The sequence below is a fragment of the Pleurodeles waltl genome, chromosome 3_2 (genome assembly GCF_031143425.1).
Source record: "Pleurodeles waltl isolate 20211129_DDA chromosome 3_2, aPleWal1.hap1.20221129, whole genome shotgun sequence".
In the NCBI taxonomy this organism is placed as follows: Eukaryota; Metazoa; Chordata; class Amphibia; order Caudata; family Salamandridae; genus Pleurodeles; species Pleurodeles waltl.
In genome coordinates, this window is record NC_090441.1 from 76,972,673 (window position 1) to 76,988,202 (window position 15,530).

Genomic DNA, 15,530 nt, shown 5'->3' on the forward strand with positions numbered 1-15,530 from the left:
TTTTCAAACACACAATTTTAAAATCAACTTTACTAAAAGATGTATTTTTAAATTGTGAGCTCAGAGACCCCAAACTCCACATGTCCATCCGCTCCCAAAGGGAATCTACACTTTAAAGGTAGCCCCCATGTTAACCTATGAGAAGGACAGGCCTTGCAACAGTGAAAAACGAATTTAGCAATATTTCACTGTCAGGACATATAAAACACATTACTATATGTCCTACCTTAACCATACACTGCACCCTGCCCTTGGGGCTACCTAGAGCCTACCTTAGGGGTGCCTTACATGTAAGAAAAGGGAAGGTTTGGGCCTGGCAAGTGGGTACACTTGCCAAGTCGAATTTACAGTTAAAACTGCACACACAGACACCTCAGTGGCAGGTCTGAGACATGATTACAGAGCTACTTATGTGGATGGCACAACCAGTGCTGCAGGCCCACTAGTAGCATTTGATTTACAGGCCCTGGCACCTCTAGTGCACTTTACTAGGGACTTACTAGTAAATCAAATATGCCAATCATGGATGAACCAATCACATACAATTTTACACAGAGAGCATATGCACTTTAGCACTGGTTAGCAGTAGTAAAGTGCTCAGAGTTCAAAAGCCAACAGCAACAGGTCAGAAAAAATAGGAGACAGGAGGCAAAAAGACTGGGGATGACCCTGCAAAAAAGGGCCATTTCCAACATACCTTAACCATACACTGTACCCTGCACTTGGGGCTAACTAGGGCCTACCTCAGGGGTGCTTTACATGTAGGAAAAGGGAAGGTTTAGGCCTGGCAAGTGGGTACACTTGCCAAGTCGAATTTACAGTTAAAACTGCAAACACAGACACTGCAGTGGAAGGTCTGAGACATGATTACAGAGCTACTTAGGTGGGTGGCACAACCAGTGCTGCAGGCCCACTAGTAGCTTTTGATTTACAGGCCCTGGGCATCTCTAGTGCACTGTACTGGGGACTTACTTAGTAGATCAAATATGCCAATTATGGATAAACCAATCAACCATACAATTTACACAGAGAGCATATGCACTTTAGCACTGGTTAGCAGTGGTAAAGTGCTCAGAGATCAAAAACCAACAGCAACAGGTCAGAAAAAATAGGAGGCAGGATTGGGGATGACCCTGCATAAGCAAAAAAGTCCAACAGGAACTATAGTGCCTGATGGGGAGAAGAAAGGGGGGGGTGCATATTGCCTAAGTGACGGGGGAGCAACCTCAACGGAGGTCCAGATCACTGGGTGAGCCCCTCCGTCTTTACAAAGGTGCTCGGGAAATTACCGTAAGACGTTTAGAAGGCATGTTGGTGTTTCTGAGGCTCGGTTACGGTCAGATTAACATGTTACCCGTTAGCTCCTGTGCCCAGGGATTTTGCTGTGGGAAGGCACGCAATGTACCTTGGTTAATAATGCTCACATGCTATGCCCTGCTGATGAGGTTACATGCTGTTTTGTTTTGTGCCTGATACCTGCCAGATGAGAATACTCTATAGTAAGCGTTGTCATGATGTTGTTGTTACAGGCATGATACTGCTTTGCATTTTTCACTGATGTGTCTTTCATGACTTGCCATATGTTTCCTAATGTTCCTTTTATGGACATTCCCGATGATTTTATGATAAGTGCATTGGTTAAGAAATGTTCTCCTTACTACTACCTATTTTGCAGAATAATAAGTAATCTGTGGGTAATATTGCAGAGTACCAGTACTGTGTAATGTTCTGACAAGTGCTTGGGTAGCAGGGTATTACTGACATGTTGTGTTTGGTCTAATGATGTAGTGTACAATACAGTTTATTTTTATATAACTTGGTGTTGCGTTTACTTTGTGGTGGGAATAGTGCGTCACTTTTGTTATGTGTTGTGCAGTCGCTTTACACATTGCCTCTGGGATAGGCCTGACTGCTCGTGCCAAGCTACCAAGAGGATGAGCAGGGGTTATCTTGGGTTTGTAACTCCCTCGCCCTGACTAGAGTGGGTGGATTCTGCCTGGCTTAGGTGCATAACCAAGCCAACCAGAAACCCTATTTCTAGCAAGAACAAAATGTTTTCTATCAACATATTCAGCTACAAATGCTCACACTTACAGCAGCTAAATATTCTAACCTATCTACAGGAAGGACATGGGCACATAGTCAACAAAACAGTTTCTACCCATTCTATCACCTACAGCATTCCCCCTTTTACAATAATAATATCACCTACTTATGATCAAGGTTGGGGATATACAGAGCAGAATAAATTCTACCCTCCAAATCACCTAAACATTCATACAACTACAGTTCAAGCATGTTCTCATCTAGATAGAGTCAAGGATGTGGGCACTTAGGGTCTTGTTCAAAGCTATTTTGTGGTTGCGCAGACTCTGATTTGCAAAATCAGAGCCTTTGAAACCAATTGCTTTTGGGTGTGTTCAAAACCCAAATTGTGAGTTGGTAATTTGTTACTGAATTGTGAAACAGGTTTACGACTACAAACTGAATCTCAAATTGAAAGGGGCATGTGTAGAGCGTCCCTTACAATTTCTAATGGTATCTAGAAATCGTTAGCAAACACAACCTATAAAATCATTGATAGGTTACCAACTCCTCAAAGGAGGTGGTAACTTACTCGCAAAAAGGAAGGGGCCCCCTAGGGACACCTTCCCCTTTATCAACGTTAAGGAAAACAGGCTTTGTTAAAATAATATTTATTTAAAAGCCTGGGGGTCCGCTGCCCATAGGAGGCCACCATCCCTGTGATTGCAGCATTTTGTAGTAGATAACCATTTACAACCTATCTCAAGCATTAATGAGGTAGGATGAATTGCGACTTCCTACGAATCGGAATTTTACAAACCAACATGTTTGAACATATGTTGTTTCTCAAAAAAACAATGCATTTCGTAAAAGTCGGTGTAAAAAATTGTGACAATTTTTACGGAATGCTTTGTACAAACATAAGACCATTAGACTGAAAAATTGTTTCTGCCTGTTCACTGACCTACAACATGTTCAGATCTAGCACATTGCAATATCCTCACGAACACACATTCGATAATGTGGGGACATGGGAAACATAATGGTTTCTACCCAGAGAATAACCTGAACTTGCTCATCTTCTGCGCAGATATAGTCTCACCTACAGCCAGTCAGTGAGTACAGAATGCCAAACAAAATTGGTCAACCCATTGAACCACCTAGTGAATCACCTCTCGAGGAGAGATTCTGTCATTTATGTACAGTTTGTAATGCAAGGACATACAGAGAGTAACAGTTTCTACTTACTTATTTACCTACAGCGTATCCTAATTTAAATTACCGAGATATACTCGAATACCTACAACCAGTGACCAGGAGATATTAAAAACAGAAATAGCTCCACCAATGGAATCAACAGTAACATAAAGAGATATTCTCACTTACCTATAGTTGGTTTGACACACAAAAAGGTATGTTTTCTTCCGACGGACTCACTTTTAACATACTCACATTTACAGGAGTGGCATATTCTCACCTACCTACATTATGTACATGGCAACATGCATACAGAATGGTTTCTACCCACTAAATCACATAAACATACTTTAATCTACAACATAGAGACAACATTTTCTGTCAGTCACATGAGGGCATGCAAAAGAGAACTGTTCCTATCCACTGAATTACCTATAGCACACTCACGCTTACAGGAAAGAGTTAATCTCACATACCTACTTTCAATCACACAGGAACACACATAACGGAATTATGTCTACCCAGTGAAGCATGTACAGCAGAGAGACATTTTCACCTACCTACAGCTAGTGGCCTGGAAACGTACAGAACCCGCACATTTTCACCACTGAATCATCTACGCTAGGAGATGTCCTCAGCAATGCATTCTACGGCAGGTTGTGCAGAGAGTATTAATAAGTCAAGCTCCCAAACAAACAGAGATTCTGATACATTTTACTGCAATTACTAAGATTATATGCTTAGAGGGTATAACCAATAAGTTTTTGAAGTCCCAATGAATTGTTTGTTGGAACAGACTGATGTACCAAAGAAGAGATTCCCACTCCTAATGAAAAGTCCACTTCAACGTTTAGGAGAAAATCACACCTACTTTCCATAAAAAGCTAAAATACACATCAGAAAGAGTATCCACCCACCTCCTATATTGGTCTAACTTTAAAAGTGGGGTGACATTGCCACTTACGCTTCCAGTGTAGAAGCTAGCACTGAGAGCTCCCCGCCGGCCACTTTTGCTCTGAATTCACACATCTTTTTACCATTCTCCTCTTCTGCTGGCCCCTGCTGCTCTGGGTTTCATATCTCTTGAGCCCTCTATGCCCTTTCACCTACACTGACCCTTTCTTCTTTGGATTCCACATCTCTAGATCCCTCTTTGCACTTCTACAACCCTTCTACATGGTGCACGTAGGAGTTGACACCTCACTGCCATCCTCCTCTCCTGGTGGCCCTCCCTTCTCTGGATACACACACCTCTTGACACATTTTTGCTCTCCTCCCTTCTTGATCTTCCTTGCAGTGGATACACACACCTCTTGGCCTCTCTTCAGCCCTTAACCTGCTGACTCTGTGCTCTGGATTCATACATCTCTTGACACCTCTCTACAGTCTGCTCCCTCCTCCTCCGCGCTGACACCGCTTCCTCTGGATTTATCCATCTCTTTCCCCTTCTTTGCTTTCCTCCCATCAGGCTCCTTCTTGCCCTGGAGTCGCACATCTCCTTGCCCATCTCTTCCCTCCCCCTCTCGTATTCAGCCTCCTCTGTTCTAGATTCACTCATCTCTTGACCCCTTCTGCCCTCCTCTACTGCCCCACTCTCTTTTGATTCACACATTTCTTGACACCTCCCTGCCTCTTCTATTGCTAACCCTCTCTCTCTTAACTTGCACGTCTCTGTACCCCTCTCTACCTTCTTTCACTCCTGTTGATACACACTGCCCTGGATTCACAGACCTCATGGTTCCTCTCTGCCCTCTCATCCTGCTGCCACCGTCTGCTCTGATAACGTATCACGTCACCCCTTCCTCGCCCCCTTCCCGTCTCCCTGACCCTCTCTACGCTGGATTCACATATCTTTTCGATCTCCACCCTCTTACTGTTCTACGGATCCTTCTTCCTCGGGTTTCACACATCTATTGACCCCTCACTGTCCCAGTCCTCCCTCGCTGCTCTGGATTCACACTTCTCTTGACCCCTCACTGTCCCCGTCCGTCCTCGGGTATCACACATCTAATGACCCCTCACCGTCCCAGTCCTTCCTCGCTGCTCTGGATTCACACATCTATTAACCCCTCACCGTCCCCGTCCTCCCTCGCTGCTCTGGATTCACACATCTCTTGACCCCTCACTGTCCCCGTCCTCCCTCGCTGCTCTGGATTCACACATCTCTTGACCCCTCACTGTCCCGTCCTCCCTCGCTGCTCTGGATTCACACATCTCTTGACCCCTCACTGTCCCGTCCTCCCTCGCTGCTCTGGATTCACACATCTCTTGACCCCTCACTGTCCCGTCCTCCCTCGCTGCTCTGGATTCACACATCTCTTGACCCCTCACTGTCCCCGTCCTCCCTCGCTGCTTTGGATTCACACATCTCTTGACCCCTCACTGTCCCCGTCCTCCCTCGCTGCTCTGGATTCACACATCTATTAACCCCTCACCGTCCCCGTCCTTCCTCGGGTATCACACATCTAATGACCCCTCCCCGTCCCGTCCTCCCTCGCTGCTCTGGATTCACACATCTATTGACCCCTCACTGTCCCCGTCCTCCCTCGCTGCTCTGGATTCACACATCTCTTGACCCCTCACTGTCCCGTCCTCCCTCGCTGCTCTGGATTCACACATCTCTTGACCCCTCACTGTCCCGTCCTCCCTCGGGTATCACACATCTCTTGACCCCTCACTGTCCCCGTCCTTCCTCGCTGCTCTGGATTCACACATCTCTTGACCCCTCACTGTCCCCGTCCTCCCTCGCTGCGATGGAATCACACATCTCTTGGCCCCTCACTGTCCCGTCCTCCCTCGCTGCTCTGGATTCACACATCTCTTGACCCCTCACTGTCCCGTCCTCCCTCGCTGCTCTGGAATCACACATCTCTTGACCCCTCACTGTCCCCGTCCTCCCTCGCTGCTCTGGATTCACACATCTCTTGACCCCTCACTGTCCCGTCCTCCCTCGCTGCTCTGGATTCACACATCTCTTGACCCCTCACTGTCCCGTCCTCCCTCGGGTATCACACATCTCTTGACCCCTCACTGTCCCCGTCCTTCCTCGCTGCTCTGGATTCACACATCTCTTGGCCCCTCACTGTCCCGTCCTCCCTCGCTGCTCTGGATTCACACATCTCTTGACCCTTCACTGTCCCAGTCCTCCCTCGCTGCTCTGGATTCACACATCTATTGACCCCTCACCGTCCCCGTCCTTCCTCGGGTATCACACATCTCTTGACCCCTCACTGTCCCCGTCCTTCCTCGGGTATCACACATCTCTTGACCCCTCACTGTCCCCGTCCTTCCTCGCTGCTCTGGATTCACACATCTATTGACCCCTCACCGTCCCCGTCCTTCCTCGGGTATCACACATCTAATGACCCCTCACTGTCCCCGTCCTTCCTCGGGTATCACACATCTCTTGACCCCTCACTGTCCCCGTCCTCCCTCGCTGCTCTGGATTCACACATCTCTTGACCCCTCACTGTCCCCGTCCTCCCTCGCTGCTCTGGATTCACACATCTCTTGACCCCTCACTGTCCCCGTCCTCCCTCGCTGCTCTGGATTCACACATCTCTTGACCCCTCACTGTCCCCGTCCTCCCTCGCTGCTCTGGATTCACACATCTCTTGACCCCTCACCGTCCCCGTCCTTCCTCGGGTATCACACATCTCTTGACCCCTCGCCGTCCCCGTCCTTCCTCGGGTATCACACATCTCTTGACCCCTCACTGCCCCCGTCCTCCCTCGCTGCTCTGGATTCACACATCTGTTGACCCCTCACTGTCCCCGTCCTTCCTCGGGTATCACACATCTCTTGACCCCTCACCGTCCCCGTCCTTCCTCGGGTATCACACATCTCTTGACCCCTCACCGTCCCCGTCCTTCCTCGGGTATCACACATCTCTTGACCCCTCACTGTCCCCGTCCTTCCTCGGGTATCACACATCTAATGACCCCTCACTGTCCCCGTCCTCCCTCGCTGCTCTGGATTCACACATCTCTTGACCCCTCACTGTCCCCGTCCTCCTCGCTGCTCTGGATTCACACATCTATTGACCTCTCACCGTCCCTGTCCTCCCTCGGGTATCACACATCTATTGACCCCTCACCGTCCCCGTCCTTCCTCGGGTATCACACATCTCTTGACCCCTCACTGTCCCCGTCCTTCCTCGGGTATCACACATCTATTGACCCCTCACTGTCCCCGTCCTCCCTCGCTGCTCTGGATTCACACATCTATTGACCTCTCTGCTCTTCTCCCACCGGATTCGTACATCTCCTGACCTCTCCATTCCCCCGCCCTCTCTACCATACTAACCTTTTCTGCTCCGGATTCGCACATATCCTGACATCTCTCGGCTCTCCTTCAGTGCTGACCGTTCTTGCTGTGAATTCCCACCTCTCTGGCCCTTTCTGTGCCACCCCTGAACCCCTCCTTTTCTCTGCCAAGCTTCTTGCTCTGGTTTCTTACTCTCCCTCCCCTGCTGGTCTTTTTAATTCGGGTCTTTTTGTTCCCTCTCTAAACCTCTTTCTACTCCCTTCTCTGCCCCTCTTCAATGCGTTGATGCTCCTTTACCCACACCTCTATTCTCTGCCCTCTCTTCTGCACACTACGGACTAGTGCTTTCTTATTTTCGTAATTTCCTTCCCAGAGAAGGAAAAATCTCAGTTCCTTCTCTGTCTCCGGGTTGCCCTCACGCAGAACGAGGGCTCCCGTAGAACTTACCCATGCTGATTGTGATCCCGGGCTCCCGGTTTGCATTTCGCTCTGGCAGCTTCTCCTCTTTTATAGATGCCCTGCTCCACCAGGTGTGCCTGCCTCGTCCATGCGGCAGCTGGCACCCCGGGGCCCGCCCTGAGATGAGCGAAGGCAGCAGAGATAAGTGTGTGTAAGAAAAAGGTGTGGAGATCCTCAGCACAGCTGCGGGACTGGGGCACTGGCTCAGCCCACACAGCTCCATCTACCAGAGAGGGACTGACACCTATTATCAGACACATGGGATGGTCAGGCACCGTTCAACAAAATCAAACCAGGGCCTGTACATGGTTCATACTAAAACCTGGCACCTTAAACTTTTCAAGGTAGGACATAAAAAAAATCCCTCACTCTGGCATCACCCTGGCACGCTGCACTGAAACCAAGCCGGGAGAGAACACCTTCCATTTAAATCCATGGACATCTAGTACTTTAATCTGATTTAAAAAAGGAAGAAGCACCCCAATCACCGTTCAGGCCCCACACTTGCATCTTTCTTGGAGCCAAACCAGAGCCTGACGCTTCTTGGACTTTCAAGAAAGGTCCTACAGGCAACGCCTAATCAGTGACCATGGGTCATTCTTTCGAAAGAAACAAGGGCACTGTGCCGCCATTGAGCTCTACCACGATCCGTAACATACTCAGGACAGACCTCGGCACCTCTGAATCAACCTGTCACCTTTCTCTCGATCCCACAAGAGGGTCTGACCACTCTGGAGCCATTGACACTAAATGGCTTTTTGTCAGTATAGTTTCATTTCTACGGACACATTAATGTAGCTTCACATATGCACATGCCTCAACGCGCTTTTGTGTCTGCGCCTCAGGTTAGCTGCATGCTTATAGGTGTCAGAAAGGCTCGACATTTGCTCATGCCTCATTGTGATTACCCATCAGTATTGTTCAATGCTCACCTTAAAGTACTTAATTACTGCTCCTTTAACTGAGATGTTGGTTTTCACAACTATGCTGGCTTCCCGAACTGTTCCTTAAACTGCCTGTGCCTGTGGTATTGACATGCCACACTTACATGCGCACACACCAAGGGCGTAGCCAGCTTTGTCTTGGTGCTGTTGGGTGCATCTGTGTTACAGGCGTCCACGTGGGATAGGTAGGAGGAATGGCATCAAACGTTCTGACAAACTTCATATGTGTGAGCATATTACCACCAGAGAGTCCCAGCCACTGCTCGGAAACCACAACTTTGTTACAGATACCTTCAGCTATCCCTCAGGAAGTCCCAGCCATCCCTCCGAGATCTTCAGCTTGTCTTCTTTAAAGACCTGTAGCAGGTCACCAGAGACCCAATAAATCACCAGCGACTGGCTCTGAAAGACCCTCCTATCACCCAAAAAGGGCCTCAGCAGGCCTTTAGACAGTTCTGCAAGTCCTTAAACCCCACCAGCTACGCAACGGGTGCTGCTGCATCTGCCGCACTACCACATTGGCGCTGGCTCCAATAGGAGCTGGCGTCAATGTTAAGGCCCTGTTCACGGCAGGGCAGGCGGGCGGAAACGCTGTTTCCATCCACCGGCCCTGCTGTGAACTTTTAATGGGGCCGGCCCTGCTGTGAACTTTTATTGGGGCTGGGGGTGTTCAGGCCGCACAGGCGGCCTGAAGGCAGAACGAGCTTGGCCTCCACCGCCCGCCAAACTCATAAAGAGGCCCAAAGTGTCCTTCAGTCACCTTGAGCTGGACCTTAAACACTCGAAGGTGGCTTTCAGAGCTATAGCTAGCCATCAACAACTCTGAAATGACCTTAGATGCCACAGCTGCTCCTTAAACCTTCTACAGTCTGTCCTCAGGAAATCCCAGGTCTCCTACCAACACAGATGACCAGCAAAGGACCTCAGAAGCCTTAGGACCATGCCCATTCGTAGACGTTTTGGGGCAAAATGTACTTGTGGGCTCCATGTCCTACCTCGCTTCTGAACTTTTGTGAACCTGCTGACATTAGCCACATTGCCATTGCAGATATCAAAGGTTAATAGATAGGACAAATCTGCAATTAAAGGTACTTCCTGATTCTGCTCATCGCTAGCCCAGCCTGTTCCTTTTAAATGGCAGTAACTATGTGGCAATATCAGCTCTAGTCCAGGTCCGTTCCTCTGAAATGTTACAGCAGAAATGTCAGCGTTTAATGTCAATTTCAGCTCTCTCTATTTTTAATATATAACCTGTGTCTTTCTAGTCCTCACATTGTTACTCTTACCTAGTTGCATAGAGTTATTGTTAGTGAGACAATCATGGGTAGTCAATGCTTCGTCTGTCAGTTTTCCTTTTCCTTTTCCTTTTATAAGTTTAGGCCTACAAGTCCCAGTATGCTTAATGCTTCTGACTGTCGTGTCATGGGGTACGCTGACTGGTATGCTTTCACAAATAGTACAAAACTATAAGATTCTAACAGTCTGCCAAAGATGTCTCCCACTAATACAACACGTTTTAAGCCCTGTAGGGACTGTCGCTGGCAAAGTCTGTGACAGATTTCCATCAGATGTGCCTGTGTTGTCTGAGTTTAAAGTTCGGCCCTGTTCCCACTCCAAGAGTCATAGAAGCTGCCTCTGGTGCTGCGCTCCATGCCATTTTGTGAGACCTCAATGCTGATATCGAATCCAACGACACTGGATCAGGAGCTTACAGAAGTACTGTCTGACTCCAAGACAGTGCCGGTCCCACCTCACCTGATGCCACACCAACAGCAATTGAGGTGCAGCTTCCTTGCTTGCCCCACCACCTTCACAGGGATGACAACACACTTTACTCTCTCCTTTTGGTACAAACTTGGACAATGAATATAATGTGGGTGAGGACTTTGCTCAGACCTTCCAAATTCCAAATGGTATGATAACTTGCAGGATGATAGTGGTCGCAATACTTCCCCTGAAATGGGCCTCCTCTCACTCCCTGTACCACCCACAGAGGAGTCCTCTTCCTGCCCTGTGATAATACGGTGGGTGGCTAATACCCTTGACCTCCAGCTCCCAACCTTTGAGGTAAAGACTAACGCATTGACGGAAGTTCTCCAGCCAGGGCAAACATCTTCCGAGCCCTTCCTGCCATTTAACTAGGCCTTAACAGACTCCTTTTTGGGGGCATGAGACAAACATTGCTCTGATCCATCAGTCAACTTCCAGATTTTGCCAAAGAATTCAACTGGAAATGTGGTGTTGCAAGCATCCACCGGTAACCACTTGCCTGGACAAAGAGTTGTAACATGTTGAATCCTTTGGCAAACTAGTCTTTTCATCTACCAGCTTCTCGCTCAGGTCTGTGAATGCTAGCTGGCTGTTGAAGCACCATTCCCACTCCCTTTGGGACTCAGCTGAAGTCCTCCCAGGGATCCCCAAAGATCTCCGACCTGCCCTAGCCCAAGCCTTTCAGGACTGCTGGGATGTTGCCATTTTCATCATTAGTGGCTGGGTCACCTGGAGATTCCATTGGGTAAGCCATGGGCACCAGTGTTGCTGTTTGCTACCACGTCTGGTTGCAGTACACAGGTTTATCAGGAGATGTCCAGTTGTCCCTCATGGACATGCCATTCAATGGCACCTGCCTGTTTGTGGACAAGGCAGACTCTGCTTTTGAGCAGTTCAAGGAGAGCAGGGCTGCGGCACACTCACTTGGCTTATTTGCCCCACCTCACCAGCCACATCATCTCTACCGTTCCTTTCAATGTTTCGGCAGAGGTACCTCATATGGTCAGCCAATCCAGTCCCAGCATTTCACCCAGCATGTGTGCAATGGCTGCTGTGCCCATCACCTCTGCAGCCAAGATCAACAGGCTGCCAAGTCTACTACTCACTCAGCAGCCCCAACCTCAAAACCCCTGTAGCATGACCTTACTGGAGCTGACGATTCTAGCAGGGTTGGCGGGTGATAACATAACATAACATATAACATAACACATAACATGTGGGCCCTGCAAATTGTTCAGAAAGGCTATGCCTTCCACTTCTCCCCAGCAAATGACAGAGGACCATCTTTCCATTTTGTGGCAGGAAGTGCAGGCCTTTTGGCAAAAAGGGCTATTGAGAGGGAGTCTGCTCCAGAAATAGGACCTGGTTGTTATTCCTGCTACTTTCTGGGGCCAAGAAGGATGGAGAACTTTGGCCTGTTCTAGACCTGTGCCGTCTCAATTTCTTCCTCCAGAAGAAGAAATCCAAAATGCTCACCCTGGCCCAGGTCATGTCTTCCCCTCACCCTGGATACTGGATGGTGGTGCTGGACCAGCAGGACACCTAGTTCTATATTCCCGTACTGCCAGTGAATTGGTGCTACCTGCAGTTCGTGGTGGGAGAGGAGCATTTTCAGTTTACTGTGCTCCCTATAGGTTTTCCCAGCCCTCGATGACTGGATGTAGAAGGTGGGCTTGCCCTAAGCTGTTTTAAACACCCCGACTATGGCAAGCTTGTTATCTTTGGGGTTTGCTATAAACGTGCCATAGTCACACCTGGCTCCTTTCCAGATGCTCCCCTTCAACTGAGCCATTTTGGACATGCTCTGCTTTGTTCCTTACCCATGGGCGAGAGAGTCCAGGACATTCTGGCTGTGATTGCAATCTTTCAGCCTTAGTCCTGGATTTCAGTGAGGCAGACTCCGAAGCTGTTGGGACTGATGGCCTCCTGCATCCTTCTGGTCGACCACCCTAGACTGCTTATGAGGGCTATGCAGTGGGATCTGAAGTCCCAGGGGGGCTAACATCAAGGAGACTTCTCCAACCATATTTTGGAGGAGGCAGCGAAAGATCTACATTAGTGGCTACTGGACCACAATTGGGTCAACACACCGCTCTCCCTTCCCCACCCAAAGCTGATAGTAGTGACCTATGCATCCCTTTTGCGCTCGGGTGGCTGCCTAGGAGAGGTGAAGATCAGAAGCCCCTGGTCTCCATCGGAGTCCCGGCTCACTATCAACCTTCTGGAATTGAGCATTATTCGCTTGGCACTGAAAGCCTTCCTAGTGTCCATGGAGCAGAGGCTGGTTCAGGTGTTCATAGACAACACCACTGCCATGTGGTACTGCAACAAACAGGGCAAGGTGATATCACAGACCCTATGACAGGACGCCTTGAGGCTCTGGAAGTGGATGGACTTTCACTGAATTTTCCTGGTCGGATCACCTGGGAGGATCATTGAACACAGGGGTGGACAAACAGCTGCTGGTGTCTTGCCAATCATGAGTGGCAGTTACACTAAGAGGTGGCACAAAGTCTCTCCTGTGAATAGGGAGTGCCTTGTCTCAATCTGTTTGCCATTGCCAAGAATGTGCAGAATGGGCGCTTGCGCATTGGCATTTACAAGGTGTCTCTCACCCAAAGATGTGTTCTGCCTCTAGTGGAAGTCGGTGCTCCTGTATATCTTACTGCCGATCCCACCACTGCCCTATTTCTGAGAGAAGATCATGACCGACTGGGCCTAAGTCATCTTGGTCACTCCAGACTGGGCAAGGAGAGTATGGTATTCAGAGCTCCTGGGCTTGAGCATATATCTTCTGATCAGGCTGCCCATTTTGATGAACTCCTGTTGCTCTAAAAGGGCAAAGTTCTGCACCTGGGCCTTAAAAATCCCCACCTTCAAGCATGGAGATTAAGCAGTGGCAGCTGAACATCTTGATCTTCCTTCTCTCCCAGCCTTTCCACAGTTACCTAATCAGGTCTCTTTGTTTAAGTCACAGTTGTGACATGATTTTTGAAAGGGCTACAGCAAATTTCCCTCTATTCCATCATTATGGTTTAGTGTATATTTATTTAATAGTGAGAGGATCTGTCCTGTCTTGATAGCTTCTGTAAAGATGTCTTCAGTAAGGGAGTCATTGACATGGTAAGTAGGGGTAAGTGAACATCTCCAGAGAGAACTTTGTGAAGGACGATCATCTTCATATGAAGCGTGTAAAAAATGGGGTCTTTGGTTGGCAGTGAGGTTACCCCGTCCAAGCAAGGACCCTCACTCTAGTAAGGGTAAAGGAGAATCACCCTCAGTTAACCCCTGCTCCCTCCCTTGGTAGCTTGGCACAAGCAGGCAGGCTTAACTTCAGATACCAGGTGTAAAGTATGTGTACCAACACACACAGTAATACAGTAAAACACCACAAAATGACTCAACACATGTTTAGAAAAATAGCTAATATTTATCTAAACAAAACAAGACCAAAACAAAAAAAATCCGACATACCCAAATGAAGTTATGAATCTTTAAAGATTAAACTCAAAAATAGCACATAGAAACACAAAATGCTTTGATGAGGTGATAACACGGCATCCTGACGGAGTCGTTCCCAACAATCTGACACCAATGGCACCAGATACGGAGTCACGCAGACCCCCAGGTACAGTACCTTTGTAAAATGTGAAAACAAGTCAGTGCGCGAAGTTGGGGATACCGGCGTCACTGAATCCAAGGCAGCGTCGGTTTCGGTGCTGTGGGGCGCAGGAGCGGAGGTGTCACAAAGAGGCATTTGGTCCTTGCTGCAGAGCAGTGGAGGTGAGGCAGCGTCGGTGCAAAGCGTTGAATCCGCGCACTTCGGGTGGAGTCGGTCACGATGTGGTGCAGCAACTTCCACGGAGTCGCAGACTTCGGCGGGGCTTCAGTTGTGTCAGGCCTGCCAGGGTCATCACACTCCAGCGAGGTCCACGGAGTCGGTTGCATGCAGTCATGGGATTCAGCAGCGGCGGCGGTCCGTAGTTGTCCGAAGTCGGTTTTCTTGGATTTTTACCAGCTTCTTCTTTCAAGGGCCCAGGGACTGGATAGGGCACCACTTGTCAAGGTAGGAGTCTCAGCAGAGAGTCCAGGTGCTGGTAGGGGAAGTCTTTGATGGCCCTCAGACTTCAGAACAGGGGGCAAGCTCAGTCAAAGCCCTTGGAGATTCTTCTCAAGCAGGATTGCACAACAAAGTCCAGTCTTTGTCCCCTTTCACAGGCAGAAGCAACAACTGCAGGATAGCCCTACAAAGCACAGTCACAGGCAGATGCAGCACGTCTCCTCAGCTCTTCTCCTTGGCAGAGGTTCCTCTTGATTCCAGAAGTGATCTAATTTTCAGGGGTTTTGGGTGCTCTTCTTATACCCCTTTCCGCCTTTGAAGTAGACCTACTTCAAAGGAAAGTCTCTCTTGTTTGTGAAATCCTACATGTATAAAAAGGGAAGGTTTAGGCCTGGCAAGTGGGTACACTTGCCAAGTCGAATTGGAAGTTTAAAACTGCACACACAGACACTGCAGTGGCAGGTCGGAGCCATGTTTACAGGTATGCTAATGTGGGTGACACAACCAGTGCTGCAGACCCACTAGTAGAGTTTGATTTACAGGCCCTGGGCGCCTCTAGTGCATTTTACTAGAGACTTAAAATCCTCTCTGTTCAGCCCAGTCTTCTAATTTCTGGAGGGTGACCCTTCCTAAGATCATGACTGAGGAGTCCAAAAGAGATATTGGACGATAACATGATGGGTCTCCTTGTTCACTCTTTTTAAAGATAGGTAATATAGTCGATTTTCTCCATGAACAAGGTAGCTCGGCCATAAGAACAGATCAAAACACATTTGTCCACTAAGGGGCTTAAAGTCCTAAATTTTGTC

General features: G+C 48.6%; 1 protein-coding gene across 1 annotated transcript in view; it reads right to left on the reverse strand.

The window, feature by feature from the left end:
- The window catches only part of LOC138286351 (fibrinogen-like protein 1-like protein), a 28,438-nt gene extending 20,268 nt beyond the window's left edge, over positions 1-8,170 (reverse strand). The window contains exon 1 of the mRNA XM_069226507.1: positions 7,936-8,170. Within this exon, the coding sequence (XP_069082608.1) occupies positions 7,936-8,170 (235 nt within the window). The remainder of the gene's footprint in view (positions 1-7,935) is intronic.
- Positions 8,171-15,530: the final 7,360 nt, after the last annotated feature.